Source organism: Cherax quadricarinatus, chromosome 59 (genome assembly GCF_038502225.1).
Source record: "Cherax quadricarinatus isolate ZL_2023a chromosome 59, ASM3850222v1, whole genome shotgun sequence".
In the NCBI taxonomy this organism is placed as follows: Eukaryota; Metazoa; Arthropoda; class Malacostraca; order Decapoda; family Parastacidae; genus Cherax; species Cherax quadricarinatus.
Genome location: NC_091350.1, coordinates 26,243,479 through 26,260,461, shown reverse-complemented (window position 1 = coordinate 26,260,461; position 16,983 = coordinate 26,243,479). Strand labels below are relative to the sequence as shown.

General features: G+C 40.8%; 1 protein-coding gene across 1 annotated transcript in view; it reads left to right on the top strand.

Annotated features, from left to right (window-relative positions):
* Window positions 1–12,803, top strand: part of LOC128698843 (uncharacterized) — a 68,232-nt gene extending 55,429 nt beyond the window's left edge. Inside the window, exons 4-8 of the mRNA XM_070097827.1 lie at window positions 201–344; window positions 617–685; window positions 8,382–8,453; window positions 12,399–12,470; window positions 12,749–12,803. Of these exons, the coding sequence (XP_069953928.1) occupies window positions 201–344; window positions 617–685; window positions 8,382–8,453; window positions 12,399–12,470; window positions 12,749–12,803 (412 nt within the window). The remainder of the gene's footprint in view (window positions 1–200; window positions 345–616; window positions 686–8,381; window positions 8,454–12,398; window positions 12,471–12,748) is intronic.
* The last annotated feature ends 4,180 nt before the right edge of the window (window positions 12,804–16,983 follow it).

The window sequence follows — 16,983 nt, the reverse complement described above, 5'->3', positions numbered from 1 at the left end:
GCTATTTTGTTAGGAAAGGAGACGTAAGTCTGGGGTTGTTGTATGTAGGATTACTGTTGTTGATGTTGGGGAGGACGAACTGAACGGTGTCTTATGTTTCAAATTTCTGCTTTTAGTGCCTATTATCTGCATCGCGTTGGTATTTCTATACCATCTTTTGTTACAAAGAGATGTTATCGTTATATTACTATCAATTTCAGATATCTGTCAAAGAACTCCATAAAAGAGATTCACCATCAGAGCTGTCAAGGCCTGGGAAGACTTCAGCGACTTTTTCTAGACAGGAACAGACTCGTCCATATTGACCTGACTTGCTTCCTTCACACCCCCGTTCTTCAGGAACTGTAAGTATAATAATTTGAAACGCTAAAATTCTTCATAAAATTTACATTTGAATTATTCTGAGGTAATTAAAAACGTATAAATTGATAATGTCGATGAAGAGAGACGCTGTGATGGAATGATCTGAACATCCCTTATCGTGTAGACACAATTTTAACACTCGTCTGCAGTGTTATCAAAACCTAGCAATGATAATTTCAAGTCTTTCTTAATCATTTGCACTCTTGTTCCTCTGTTTTCCTTGAATTTCAACTGTTTTTTCACGTTATTTCAGGTACTTGGCCCATAATCAACTGACGCTGGAGCAGCAAACGTTCCCTCTTTTGCCCAAACTCACTAACTTGTAAGTATGAATTTGTCATCGTGTGTGTATGTTTGTAATTGTTTACTAGTAGTTACTGGAGCATATCAACGCTCGTAGTTTTCCGTCCTGCGTCAGTAGTTGCAGAAGTATTGTAATGCTCGTGGAATTACAATTTTATAGTTTAATTTACAGCAACAGACTTGTGTTTTGTGGCATTACTTCTTGAATGTTGGAAAGTAGAGGGGCAGAGCTATAAAGATAGTGTTCTATCTTCACCGTCTGTAATTACTGTAATAGAACTATGTTCCACGTGTCCCACTCTTCGTGTGTATAGTACCAGATCTGTAATGGTTATCTTTCATCAATATTTGAAACTATAGAAGCAGTGTTATATTCGCAGTTATCTGTAGTCAGTGATGTAGTCACGGGAACACAACTGAGCTTATGGTCTTACGTACTCAGTTTGTAATTGCAGAACAATGTTGGTCATCTCTCTTACTATACTGGTGGTGTTTCATCTTAAATGTTTGTAAGTACAGTGGAAGAGCTGTCCCTTGTGTATACACAAATAACCCGCACATAAAAGACAGAAGCTTACGACGACGTTTCGGTCCGACTTGTAAAAGTACAGTGTGAAGAGTCTATGTGCCTCCCTTGTGTATGTTTATAGTGCCTGTTGTTACAGAAGCAGTTATACTGATGGTGACCTATCTTCAAAGTTTATAGCTATAAGAAGAGAGTTCTGCTGGTGGGATCTTGTCTTCAGTGTTGGAGTTAAAAAGAGCAGAGTAATGCTGGTGATATCCTCTGATCAGTACTACGTTAGTGGTATCTTATCTTCTGAGTCTATAGTTACATTAGCAGAACTACGCTGGTAGTGTCCGCTCTACAGTGTTCGTAGTAGCAGCAGGAAAGCTATGCTGACTGTGTGTGATTTTTAGTGTTTCTTGGTACAAGAACAGATTTATATTGTTGGTGTCACATCTGTGTTTGTAATTTCAGGAAAAGAGTTATGCTGTTGTTGTCCTGTATTCAGTTTTTGAAACTAGAGAGAGATGCTTTCTTTAGTGTCTGTTGGCGGTGTTCCGAGTTCAGCATTTGTAACTACTTCAGCATGGCTATGTAGTGGTGTTCTACGTTCAGTATTTGTAGTTACAAGAACAGGGTTATGCTAGTGGTGTCCCGTCTTGAGTGTTCGTAGGTACAAAAGTAGTGCTGTGCTGGTAGTATTGTGCCATCGGTATGTCTATAGTTGCTAAAATAGTTACGCTGGTGGTGCTCTCCCCATACAACTCATTTGGTTGTGTCTTAGTTTTTGGCAGAGACTCTCCACTGGAAGCTACTTGGTTTTGGCTTGCCTGTGGGAGCACCTCCTTTCAGTTATATATGATTCCAGTCGCTACCATTTCGGTGTCTACATCGTTCCACTTCCTGGCTATGTGACTCATCTGTATTTAACCTTCCGGCTGCGCACTCGTTTATCTGGTTCCTGCCTCGCGATCGGTCTGTCCATGGTTGTAAATGGTATGCCGATTTTGACAAACCTTGCAAAAAGGACACTAGTGCACAGTTCAGGACATCTATTAAATAAACGTTTCGCGACAAGTGGCCTAATTTCATTGCATACTTCTGCACTTTGTCCAGTTTCTTAGCTTTTTTATCAGGTGTAGGTGCCATTTTGTGTTAAATAATTCAAAATTTATTTGATATATACTGTATATAGTGTCCTGAATGACTCCATGTTGAGGCTTCAGACAGCTAATTTTAGATTTGTCGGATGTGCTTTTGCTGCAGAGGTTATTCTGTCAATGTGCCTCTTTATTATTATTCCTCTCTGCTCCTCAAGCTATTGTCAGAATTTTCTTAGAAGTCTTGTATCGAACACCTGTTTATAGTCCAGAAAATTTTGGCAGATTTGTGTCATTACGATTTCGTGGGACAGTACAGTATATGTTGTTTCTGAAACTGTGAAGGCTGTTGAAGAGCTCACTCCTCTGCAGGATCTTCACCAGTCTTTCTCTTTAATCTTCTCCATAATCTTGTATATTATGCCTGTTAATAACACCGCCTCTTCATGCTACCTGTCTGTCTTCTTTCATCTGTTGTGGCTGTTAAATAACTTTGTTTCATATTTAGTTTTCAATGCTGTCATTATCAAGGTGTTGTTCTGCCTCTCTTCTTACTCTCGTGGTTCTTCTGTTTGCTTCCCTGTTCTTCCCTGCTTTCTTTGCTTTTTAAATTTTCTTATGCGCTTTTCCACTTCCAGCTGCATTTTTTCTTATAGGTAAGAATTTCTCTTCTGTCTCCAGGAACTTTCCAGCTACATAATCAATTAATTTAGACATAGTCTTTCCATCTAGTTCCCTTTCTCATTGCGTTCCATTCAGGAATTGCCTTAGGCCTATACAATTTTCGTTTCATTCCTTCCTTTGAGATATTTGGCATAGCCCATATGCCAAACATTTTTTTATTTATATATGTGATTTAAGGGGGAAGGTTTCCGCATCAAAATATTTCAGTAATTGTCCAATTTCAATATTTTTTTTATTGTAAATTACAAAGATGCTAACAAGTGTATATTAGAAGTTTCATAAAGTTTACCCAAAAATAATGAGATAAAAAATAATATATGATTTTTAATAGGTCATCACCTTGGTAAAACCTGTTAAATTGATAATGCTAAAGATATCATAATTTACTTTACATAAACAAGTAAAGGGTAAAAAGAACATTACAAGAGGAACTGATTATAAATAATTATATTATATCCCCTAAAAATCTTAATTTAGTATTTTTTGGGGTATTTTAAAATAAAGCATAAATGTTAAAGGATATTATAAACTGGCATTGAAAGAACAATTGTTGAGAAATGGCATTACCAGCTAAGCTTAATTTATAAATATAAATATAGTGAACACTTAGCTGATAAAAGACAGCAAATCGTCTACACAGCCGCCCCTGCAGACGAGGTCTAGAAGCTGTCGAACCCATCTTTCAACGGGCTGTAAAGATTTATAATTTGTAAGATTATAAATTACCCCTAGGGGGTGTTATGTCAGCATATTTCATTCACTGATGGCTGACAAAATACATACTTGTTTGGACTCAAAACTCCACACCTTGCTGCCGACTATAGGTTGATTACAAACTCCTTGCGACTCAAGTACCGCGCAGTCCCCCGTACTACAAGAAATTCGTAACATACCTTGCTCTTGTAACGTGAACTATGGTGTTCTTCTCACCTTCGACAGGTATCGGTGACTTGATAGAAGCTGAAGTGTCTTTGGATGTCCACGTCTTCCATTGTCTAGGAAACGCACACTGGTACACTATGTTCCACAAGATTTGTCTTTATTGTTCACAATCTTATCACAAGAGAAGCTGATCACACTTCTCTTAAGTGTTTATTGTGTTTTGTGAGACACTTTGTTCACACTAACGCACAGATCGTTGTTCTTTGTTGGTTATCCTGGCGACAGTGTCACTCTCAGTAGAGTCAAAAGTAATCTCAAGACGCCACAGCGTCCCATGCCGTCACTCCCCTAGCACAAAGAAAAAGCTGACCTAATACTTTTGCTTCCTTGCCACTTCCTCGATGAAGCAAAGCAGAATGTTTGATTCTTGCTGTCTTAAGCATAGACAACAATGTCCACTATCTTTACTATGGTAATAAAGTGGGAGCAGGATTTTCCTTAATTGTCCTGCTAAAGTAAGAGATGTACTGTCTTTTATTAAACTACACCTTGCAACACAGGACTGCAAGGAGCATCGGTCACATGACCACGTCGCATACTCGTACGGCATCTGTGATCAATTACTCACTGTAGCAGTAAACAAGACGCTTGCCCCTTCTGAGAGGGCTGGGCCCCTCAGGGCTGAAAGGGGCTGAAGGGGCTGAAGGGGGCTGATACCCCCTCCTGGAGAAAATTTCTCCACAACAATGGTTGAATAATGTTTGTAAAAATCACGAGAAATTGTTCAAGAATAACGAAGGAAAGTCTAGGGACATGACACACCCAGAGTCAAGTAGACGAGCGACATAACTCTCACCTCGGGATTATAACAACATAAGAACATAAGAAAAAAACACTGCAGCAGGCCTACTGGCCCATGCGAGGCAGGTCCAGTTATCCCACCTTGACCTAGTCAGGTCAGGTCACAGTCACTTATGAGGGTTAGTGAGCGACCAGGCAGCTGATGCTGTGTCTACTAGCTACACAAAGATGCTAAGTACAATATTTTATTAATACTCACAAAAAATTAATAATATTTAGAAAAAAATGTAATATAATTTTGTCAGCGTGTAACTTTGATGCGGCCATCAGTTATACCTGGAGAGTATACCTGGAGAGTATACCTGGAGAGTATACCTGGGGAGGGTTTCGGGGGTCAACGCCCCCGCGGCCCGGTCTGTGACCAGGCCTAATAAAAGTACTTTGAAAAATGGTATAATCAAGCGGATTTATGCACTATTTCTCACTAAGAACTTTTTTCGTATTTTTTTTCAATTTTATTTTAAATTTCCATTTTGAAGCCTCTCCTCCTTATAGGTGAAGTCGTATTTTCCATGATAACACCGAGATCTTTGTCCTTCACTAAGGTTAACAAACTCGATCAGAGTTTTCTTTCTATTTCCTCAATGTTCGAGCAGGTACATTTTCTCAAGATATATTTCCCAGAAAATATTGGTATCTATTCCCTGTTCTCATTGTGTTATTTTCAATATTGATTTCACATCTGCAAACTGGACTCTACCTCTTCTGGCAGTGGTAATCTTATAGGAAAATCATTTTGGTTTTGCTTAATTTTCTGCCTCCCTGAACCACTATTATTTTCCTACTCTCTGTCTCTCTCTCATTCTCTCTCTCTCTCTCTCTCTCTCTCTCTCTCTCTCTCTCTCTCTCTCTCTCTCTCTCTCTCTCTCTCTCTCTCTCTCTCTCTCTCTCTCTCTCTTCCCTTCTTATTTTATTTCCTGCACTAGTTTGTGGTTTCAGGGGTCGATTCGTAGCTCCTGAGCCAGCCTCTTCTCTGGTCTTTACTAGGTTCCCTCTCTTCCAGCTCCAAGAGCTTTATCATACCTGTTCTTAAAGCTATATATGGATCCTGCCTCCATTACCTCACTCTCCAGATTGATCCACTTCCTTACAACTCTGTGACTGAACAAATATTTTCTAACATTCTTGTGATTCACCTGAGTTTTCATCTTCCAGTTGTGACCTCTTGTTGCTGTGCTCCAGCTCTAGAACATTATGTCACTATCTGCCTTCTCAATTCCACTCTGTATTTTATATGTTGTGATCATGTTCCTCACTATCCCTCCTGTCTTGCAGTGCAGTCAGACTGATTCCCTTTAACTTATCTTCGTAGGACATATTCCTTAGATCCTGGACTAGTCTTCTTGCAAACCTTTGCGCCTTCTATAATTTTTAAACGTGTTTGACTAGGTGTGGGTTTCATACTGGTACTGCATACTCCAATACAGGTATAACCTACACAGTTAACAGTGTCTTGAATGACTCCATATTCAGGTGTCGAAATGCTATTCTTAGGTTTGCCAGGCGCTCATGTGCTGCAGCAGTTATTTGGTCGATGTGCGCCTCAGGAGATGTACTCGGTATGATGCTCACGCCAAGATCCTTTTCCTTGAGTGACGTTTGCAGTCTTTGGTCCCATAGCTTGTACTCCATCTTCGGTCTTCTTCAACCTTCCCCAGTCTTCATGACATTGCACTTGGTGAGGTTAAATTCCAAAAAGCAATTGTTAGACCAGGCTTACAGTCTGTCCAGACCCCTTTTCAGTTCTTGATTGATTCTCGTCTGTATTAGCTTTACATTGTCTGCAGTCAGGGACACTTCTGAATCTATCCACACCGTCATGTCGTTCACATATTCCAGAAACAGCACCGGTTCCATGACTGACCCTTAGGCAACCCCGCTCGTCACAGACGCTCACTCTGACACATCATCGCTTACCATCACTTGTTGTTTCCTTGCTGTCAAGTATTCCCTGATCCATTGCAGTGCCTGTCCTGTTATTCCTGCCTGCTCCTCTAGCTTTTGCATTAATCTTTTCCTACAGTCGGAGAAAATGTAGTGTACCCTCCTTGTCGTAAAACTCCAGAAGGCTTGTGACAGAGGATTTCATTCATTCCGGTTTGCTTAAAGCCTTTCTCCATTCACTGAAAATACCTCCATAATCTCGTGTTGAGCTCCTCACATACTTCTTAATAAATTCTTGTGATCACTCCTCCTTCCTTCCACAGGCTGATTACCTGGTTCTTGACTGTTGTTTTCCTCCTGATGTGGCTGAACAACAGCTTTGGGTTTTAATAAATAAATAACAAAAAGGCACAATACCGTGACTGGAACGATACACAAATAACCCGCACATAAAAGAGAGAAGCTTACGACGACGTTTCGGTCCCACTTGGACCATTGACAAAGTCCAAGTCGGACCGAAACGTCGTCGTAAGCTTCTCTCTTTTATGTGCGGGTTATTTGTGTTTGGGTTTTAATGCTTTGTCATTTATTTATTGCCACTGGGCCTCTCCTTTTCCATGCATATTCATTTCTGACTCTTCAGTTCATCTCCTTATTTTCCTGGGACCTTTGTCTTCTGTACCTTTTCCATGCTTTACGACACCTAGCTTTGGCCACTACACTTTCGGGTGAACCAAGGTCTTGTTTTGGTCTTCCATTTATTTCTGTTGCTCTTCGATACAAATTTATCTGCGGTCTTGCACTTTGTGGTCACATGATCCATCATTTCATTTACTATCTTTCCTTCCGGTTCTCTTCCCCACTGCACCTCGTGCAGGAATTACTTCATGCCTGTGTATTCCCCCTTTTATATTTTTGCTTTTCCCATCCATCTCGTGTTGTTTCACTTTCCTTTGTTAACTCTGCAAAATAGTCAAAGCTCAGAATTGCATGATCACTAGCTCCGAGGGCCCTTTCGTATGTGATATCCCCAGTGTCTGAACTATTCACGGGTAATACGAGGTCCAGCTATGCTGGTTCATCCCCTTCTCTTTCTCTCATTGTGTCCTTAACATGTTGATGCGTGAGGTTTTCCAGTACTGCCTCCATCATCTTAGACCTCCACGTTTCTGCTCTCCCATGTGGCTCCAGGTTTTCCCAGTCAATCTCCTTGTGACTGATAGCACCCACAACTAGTAACTTTGCCCTACCAAAGTAACCTAGTAACTTTGGCCACCTCAGCTAGTGTTCCTCTGTTTCTCTCATCATACTCTAGTCTTGGTCTGCTGTGGCAGTTTGTACATCACTGCAACCACCACCTTCGGACCCCCTTGCTTCCCTTACCTCCATTCCTTCCATCTCCTTAAAACTCCACTGGATTTTGATGAGCAGTGCAACTCCTTCTCCTCTGTTCCCCCTGTCTTTCCTCAAGATCTGATATCTGGATGGAAAGATAGCATCTGTTATGATCCCCATGAGCTTTATATCAGTGAGCATTATGATGTCTGAGGATATCTCCATGATTCTTTTGTGCCATTCTTCATACTTATTTGTTATTCTGTCTGCACTGGTGTACCAAGTAAGTCCTAAAACACTAAGATTCAGGGATACCTGCTTTGGTTGTTACGCTCGTGACCGTGTGTGTACTCACCTAATTGTGGTTGCAGGGGTCGAGACTCAGCTCCTGTGTGTGTGTGTGTGTGTGTATTCAAATTTAAGATAATTCCATAATTAAGAGTACTTGTATTATGTTACAGGTACCTGAACAACAATTCCCTGACCACCATCACTGAGGACCTCCTGGCCAACCTCACAGCTCTGACGACTCTGTAAGTAAACCAAACCCACAAAAAAAATTTAATATTTATATTTTTAGTGGATTTCGCTCATAAGTGCTGTGTTGTGACTGTCCTGCTTATAATCTATTCACTGGGATGCATTCCAAAAGTATCAACACCATTAGTGGCCGACAACAACAAAGTTATATTTAAGAGATTCACTTAGTCTAAGTATAAAACGTAAATAAAAAATAAGGGTTCCTGTATTCAAGAATTCATAGATATAATGCTAAAAGTATTCGTTGTTAATAACAGGAGTCTGCCATCCAGAAATAGTAATATATATCATCTCAAGCAACTTGTGCCAGTCTAGGTTAAGAGTCCAACAAAAAAATAAAAAAATCTTTGATTGACTGAAAACCTGATTAAAAAAAACAATTCAATTGTTTTACTTAAAATTATTGATTTAAAAAATATGTTAAACTCTGCTAAAATATAATGACTAAGAGATGAGTGACCATAATTATACAAAATTTAAAATCCACGATAGGAAATTTTGAATATAATTAATGTCAAATAAGTAATAGGCAAAGATTTTAGAAAACCACAGGTGGAGGGCAACTTACCCAGGACACCAGCCACTCAGCAGACCCATCACCTCTCAGACGTGACTGGCCATTTACAAGACTCTCAGATATAACAGCGAAGCAAGTTCAGTATCTCCTTATAAGCCATGAGGAATGATTACTTAACATCTATGGTGTCATTCTAGCTTCGGGCTACTTTAAGAGATATTCAAAACAAGAATGAACATAAGAAAGAGACCTTCAGTTCCACCTCTTTCTTGTATCACTAGAAAGATTTTAGTGAAAATGATCATTAACAGGTTAAACTACTGCTTTGAATGCCATCATCTATCACCTATAAGCAAATTGGTTCCAGGAGCCAGAGGGCAACTCATCACGCTGTCAGCATCATCTACGACGTTGAAGTCAATCTACGTCCACAAGATCACCACGAACTCGTTGCAACAAAGGACATAAATAAGACATTTGACAATATTTGTCATGATGTCTAAACATTAAAATTTACAGATCTTGCTCGCCATAACAGGACATTCCTGAGAGTGATGCACAATTTCTTGAATAACAGACAGATCATCTCTTCCTTAACGGAAATAACAGTCGATGTGTTCACACTTACAACGGACGTGCCTGAGGACTTGCATGAGTCTTGTACTGTTCAATATTTATGTCAACGACCTCCCCAAACTTTAGTACACAGACACAATCTTTATTCAGTTTGTTGACGATGCAGTAGATGTGTTCTCTACCCCGGCACGTAACTACAGTAATCGCAAACATGAAAAGTGATTGAAAAGATGAACAAAGAGTTAAACATGACAGCTTCTTGGGATAAATAGAAAATTACCACAGACCCTGACAATATGCAAAATATCAGCAGTGGATGTTACCCAACACTGACTCAGATGAATGGACAAATTGCCATCAGAAACACTCCCTTCATCATCAAGAGAACCAGCAACAACATCAAACACGTCAAAGATTAAGTAAATTTGGCAAAAGCTAAACTCTACCAAGAGTATAAATTGAGAGAAGCAACACCTAATTCCATAGAACTCTGTGTTCATCAAGAACTGCATGAAGCCTCTGTCATGTGCCTTCAGCATTCTATGGAGAGGAAGCATTGACTCAGGGGCCATCCCACACTCGCTAAAAAAAAGACTGAGCCCCACTCCACAAAGGTGGCAGTGAAGCAATTGCAAAGAACTACAGACCGATAGCACAAACATCCCATATTATAAAAATCTTTGAAAGGGTTCTAAATAGCAAGGTCTCCAACCACCTAAATACCCATTAATTACACAGCCCAGGGCATCACGGGTTTAGAGCAGGCCGCTCATGCTTGTCCCAGCTACTGGACCACTATGACAAAGTCCTGGATGCTTTAGATAATCAGCAAAATGCAGATGTAGTAATACACAGACTTTGCAAAAGCCTTCGACAAGTGTGACCATGGTGTAATAACGCATGAAATGCGTGATAAAGGAATAACAGAAAAAGTTGGTAAAAGGATCTATAACTTCCTAACAAATAGAACACAAAGAGTAATAGTATACAGAGTAAAGTCTGAGGCAGCTACGGTGAAAATCTCTGTTCCACAAGGCACAGTACTCGCTCCCATCCTGTTCCTCATCTTCATATCTGACAAGTTGAGCCATAGCTCCGTGCCTTTCTTTTCGGATGACACCCGGATTACCGTGACAGTGACCTCCATCGAAGACACCGCGAGACTCCAAGCGGACATCAACCAAATTTTCAAATGGGCCACTCAGAACAATATGAAGTTCAATGAAGAGAAATTTCAACTACTCAGATATGGAAAACTTGTGGAAATTAAAACTGTATCAGGGTATACCACAAATTTTAACCATACAATAGAGGGATAAAGTAATGTGAAGGACCTGTGAGTGATAATGTCAGAGGATCTCACATTCAAAGAGCATAACAATGTATCTACCTCTCTGCTAGTAAAATGATAGAATGGATAATAAGAACCTTCAAAACTAGGGACGCCAAATCTATGATGTTTCTCAAGTCGCTTGTTCTCTCTAGGCTGGAACACTGCTGTACACTAACTGCCCCCTTCAAAGCAGGTGAAATTGCTGACCTGGAGAATGTAGAGAACTTTCACGGCACGATAAAGCACGATAAAGCACTTAAATTACTGTGAACGGTTGAAGTCCCTTGATTTGTATTCCCTGGAACGCAGGCGAGAAAGATACATGATAATATACACTTGAAAAATGCTACAGGGATTAGTACCAAACTTGCACACGAAAATCAGTCCCTATGAAAGCAAAAGACTCGGCAGGAGATGCAACATTCCCCCAATGAAAAGCAGGGGCGCCACGAGTACGCTAAGAGACAACACAATAAGTATCATGGGCCCAAGACTGTTCATCTGCCTCCTAGTATACATAAAGGGGATTATCATTATACCCCTGGCTGTCTTCAAGCAGGCACTGGACAGGCACCTAATGTCAGTACCTGACCAGCTAGGCTGTGGCTCTTTCGTCAGTTTGCGTGCGGCCAGCAGTAACAGCCTGGTTGATCAGACCCTGATCCACCATGAGGCCTGGTCACAGATCGGGCCGCGGGGGCGTTGACCCCCCGAAATTCTCTCCAGGTATACTCCAGGTATGTTACATATTTCCAAGTTGATACATCCACTTCCTGAATCATCACGTACGTCGATGTTATTGACTACAAAACCAACACTGTTAAACTGCAGTGAATCTAGAACAAAACTCTTCACCTTGTCTGGAACACCACACTGGATGACAGAGCTAGACAGGAGGACATTCATGTACTACTCTGCATAAATCATCAGTCATGATAACAGGTGACTAGTCTTGAAAACGGGTGACTAGTCTTGAAAACGGGTGACTAGTCTCAAAAACGGGTTACTAGTTTTCAAAATGGGTGGCTAGTCTTTCAAAGGGTGACTAGTCCCTTCCAGTAAATTACTAACCAATGGTATATAGAATACTGGAATATATTTCTGTGACTGTTCAGCGAAACAGGTCTAGTATTGTGTCGTGATTATATTTTCCTTTGTCTTGCTTTATTTCAGTATCTGTAAATCAAATTCGCAGTTTTTCCTTACATTTTCATTATTTTTCAAAAGTGTTCCAACATTATTACCCATCACATTACCCTAGTATTGTTTACTTTGACTATCCAGGCTAAAACCTTGCATCGCAATTTTCACAATAAGAACCATCTATCTCAGTCAATGTGCACAGAGTAAGAAAGTGTGTTTGTGTTGCTATTAGCAGAGACAAGAACTTCCATTACTCTTTGTGATAAATAGCACACACTCGTTTAGCGCATCAGATTAATTATACCTTTAATAACTCTCGTTGTCTCGTTACTGGAACAGGTGTTCCCTTAACAGTATCTGTTCCTACAGACAACTACAGGACAACAAGATCACAGTGGTGGCTCCGGCGGCCTTCAGCAGCCTCACTAGCCTTCAGTCACTGTAAGTAAGGCACGTAGCAGTAATAATTAGGGTGATGATTATACTGGCAATAGTCATAGTTATTGGCAGGTAGTAGTAGTAGTAGTAGTGGTAGTAGTAATAATAGTAGTAGTAATAGCAGTAATAGTTCATGTGGTAGTAGCGGTGTGATAGGAGATAAGGTAGTAGCTACACTGTTGATAATTGTGAACGAAGTAATACTTTATCAGTAGTATAAAAAATAATAGCAGTAGAAATATTAGTAATAATTTCAGTAATTATAACGGTAATAATTTTAGGAATAATACTAATATGAGTAATGCAAGTAATATTACTGGTAACAAACACAGATAACCTGCAAATACGGGACTGAAACTTACATTGACGTTTCTGTCCAATTTGGACTATAAAGTAGATAATGATCCAAGTTGGACCGAAACGTTGTCAAAAGATTCAGTTTCAAATGTGCGAGTTATTTGTATATTGTTGTAGTTACGGTAATGTGCCTTTTTGTTCATTAAAAACAGCAGCACAGCAGTAGCAGCAGCAGCAGCAGCAGCACAGCACACAGCAGCAGCAGCAGTAGCAGCACAGCAGCAACAGCAGCAGCAGCAGCAGCAGCAGCAGCAGCAGCAGCAGCAGTACAGCAGCAACAGCAGCAGCAGCAGCAGCAGCAGCAGCAGCAGCAGCAGCAGCAGCAGCACAGCAACAGCAGTAACACAAGCAGCAGCAGCAGCATAGCAGCAGCAGCAGCAACAGCAACAACAGCAGCAGCAGCACAGCAGCAGCAGCATGCAGCAGCAGCAGCAGCAGCAGCAACAGCGCAACAGCTGCAGCAGCAGCAGCACTAGCAGCAGCAGCAGCAGCAGCAGCACAGCAGCAACAGCAGCAGCAGCAGCAGCACGCCAGCAGCAGCAGTAACAGCACAGCAGCAGCAGCAGCAGCATGCGCAGCAGTAACAGCAGCACAGCGGCAGCAGCAGCAGTAGCAGCATAGTATGCAGCAGCAGCAGTACAGCAGTAGCAGCAGCATGCTAGCAGTAGCAGCATAAGCAGCAGCACAGCAGCACAGCAGCAGCAGTATGCAGCAGTAGCAGCATAGCAGCAGCAAGCAGCAGTAGCAGTAGCAGTAGCATAACCAGCAGCAGCAGCAGTAGCAGCAGTGCACAGCAGCAGTGTGCAGCAGCAGTACAGCAGCAGCAGCAGCTAGCAGCAGCAGTGCAGCATGCAGTAGCAGTACAGCAGCAGCAGTAGCAGCAGCAGTAGCAGTAGCAGCAGCAGCAGCAGTAGTAGTAGTAGTGATAGTGGCAGCAGCAGTAGTAGTAGCAGTAGTAAATGATTCACAAGCGCAACCAATGTCACATTAGTTGCACTTGTGTCCCTTTACTTTACATATTGTCGGCAATCCCACCAACTATTACAGCAGTAGTAGTAGTGAAGCTAGCAACAGTAGTAGTAGTAGCTAAGCAGCACAGCAGTAGCAGCAGTAGCAGAAGCAGCAGCAGCAGAGTTAGCAGCAGCAGCAGCAGTAGCAGCAGGCCAGCAGCAGTAGCAGCAGCAGCAGCAGTAGCAGCACAGTAGCAGCAGTAGCAGCAGCAGCGCAGCAGCACAGTACAGTAGCAGTAGCAGCAGCAGCAGTAGTAGCAGCAGCAGTAATAGTAGCAGAAGCAACAGCAACCAGCAGCCGCAGCAGCAGCAGTAGCAGTCAGCAGCATTTTGCAAACAGCAGCAGCAGCAGAATGACAGCAGCAGCAGAGCAGCAGTGGGCAGCAGCAGCAGTAGCAGTAGCAGTTAGCAGCAGCAGCAGCAGCAGCAGGAGCAGTAGCAGACAGTGGCAGCAGCAGCAAGCAGCAGCAGCAGCAGTAGCAGCAGCAGTGCAGCAGTTAGTTAGCAGCACCACCAGCAGCAGCAGCAGTAGTAGAAGTAGCAGTAGCAGTAGTAGTAGTAGAAGTAGCAGTAGTAGTAGCAGCGGTGTTAGTAATTAAAGCAGTAACAATTATGTAGTAATAGTAGTAGTAATATGAGTAATAATAGTAACACTACTACTACATCATTAAATGTTGTGGCAGAAGTAGCAGTAACATTAGTAGCAGCAACAACAACAACAACAATGGTAGTCAATCACTCACACAGTCTTAACTTTGCAGAAACATTTTAACCCCAAACAATCAGTCTAGCTTAGTAATATAAATAGTAAATAAAGTTGATTATTTTTTTAATTAAATTTATAATGAGATGGCCTAATTAAACAGTCAAACGTGAAACTGCTTTGTTATAAATAAAGAAATAAATCCGAATATTTCTCATAATTTCGAACTGTTTCCAAGAAGAGGGTATAAAATACTTTTATACAAGTGTCAAGTAAGTGGTAAGACATCTAAGATATTATACAGGTCGGCCATCACTGATCCAGCAATCGTTAATCCGGTTCCATCACTAATCCGGCACTACTTTTGACTAGCGTCATTGGTAAAAGTTTACGTCACAGGGCTTTCAAAGGAATGACACAGTTTCTTGTGATTGACTGACAGGTCCAGCACCCTACAAGTCCCAGTGATGCCGGATTATTGATGGTCGTCCTGTAATATCCAAAATTCATATCATTGCCGGGATTTCAGAATTGACAGAGACAACTTGACTGAAAGATTTTGATTTGTAAATGTTTTGAAGGTATCTTACTGGGTCCCACAGTCATGCCTTTCATCTTCTTTATGACATTACTCGCTGGTTAATGAAGTTTAAAACTTATCGACTACACAAGAGTTACTTGCGGATGTATGTGGCATGTTGACCACCGTTTGCAAATATATATTCCTAGTAGGATTAAAGTAAATCTTAACTGTATACTAAGAAATATACTCTCCCACATACACATTCCCCGTTACTCTCAGGTTATATACATCAATACATATTAACTTATCCTGTATACAACATGTACGAATTTTTATTAGCTAATTGAAAATACTTAAAATTATTACAACTTTTCACAGGAGTCCTGTGAAAATCTGTAGCCAGGGAGACATTAATTATTAAAAGAAAATAAAAGGGCCTCACTTGATACATTATGTAACATTAATTAAAAGGTGTAATGTAACTTATTACATCGTCACTACGCACGTTGATCATCGAACAAATTACTTACACAAATAGTGGCGCAAATATTTGACGTGGTTCTTCCCGGAGATAATAGAGAAGTTGCAAAAGTTGGTAAACGAATTTGGGAGAGAATGCAAATGAAGGAAATTAAAAATAACAACGGAACAGGGGAATTTGGAAAAATAGGTATGTTCAGATATTTGGTAGAAGACTTGTGGGCGGATGATTCTCTGAAAGATGAAGTGAACTAAAGAATTAACGGAAGGAAAAAGGTGGGTTGTGCAATAAGGCATCTTGTAGGCAAGAGGTGGAATATACCAGAGTATAGTGGTACAGGTGTATGAGTTTTAAATGTTGCAGCAAGGAAAAGGATGGAGGCAAAGTAGATATAGTGTTTGAGGGCAATGTGTGGTGCTAATATTATGCAGAGAATTCAGTGTGGAGATTAGAAGGTGTGGAGTTACCAAATATATTCAGAAGGTTGAGCTGGGGTTATTTAAAGAGTAGAGAAAAATAGGATGACTAAGGACGCATATAAATTTGAGTAGGATGGAAAACAGGTTGTCTAGGAAAGGTTGGAGATAGGCGTTAAAGGAGATTTTTAGTGCTGGGACCTGAACTTCCCAAAGACTTTTGAAAGTGTTAGGAGTCGAGGCAAGTGGGTTTTTGGATATGGCGTGCTGTTGGAGTGTGAGCAAGGTAACATCGATGAAGGAATTTAAAGAAAAAATTTGAATCGGACTTGAGTCTGGTAAGCTTCTGGTAAGAAAGTGTTTGAATGGCTTACAGTGGAAGAGCTTTCCGCTTTGCCGGGTCACACTACCTCGGTGGGAGACGGCAGGGGTGTTTTAAAGAAATTTAGCATTTGTATATTTAAATTTTTAATACAGAATTCAGAACTCTTTTTTCCAACCTATTCAACAAATATTATAACTGGTGACACATGTTGTCATATCTGAAGCATCACATTTCTTTGCTTCAAGTGAAGACATATACGAGGCTTAAGAATATTTTTAACAGTATTATGTACAGGAGTAAACTCTATTCCATGTGGTTCATGTGATAAAATTTATGTTGGGAAAACCTCTAGAAGTATCACAAATGGAGTCCATGACCACCATGATGCTTGGTTGGGGGGATGACTTAAACAATGCTTGTGTCAGTCACTGCAACACTCGTCGATATCTCAAAGATTTTAAGACTGCCAGACTAGTCATCAGGGAATTTGATCGCTGCAGCAGACGGTGTTAAGAGCGATCAGTTTTCATTACCATCATCACCATAACTCAGAACTCAGCTGGTTTCATCATTCCCAAAATTCTAGCAATGTATTTTACATGAGCACACCACAAATTGTTTTTATTACATTCTCAGTAAAATTTGATAATGGACCTCTCCCACACATTCGTTACCTCTCCTTTTTCACTCCTCACCATTAT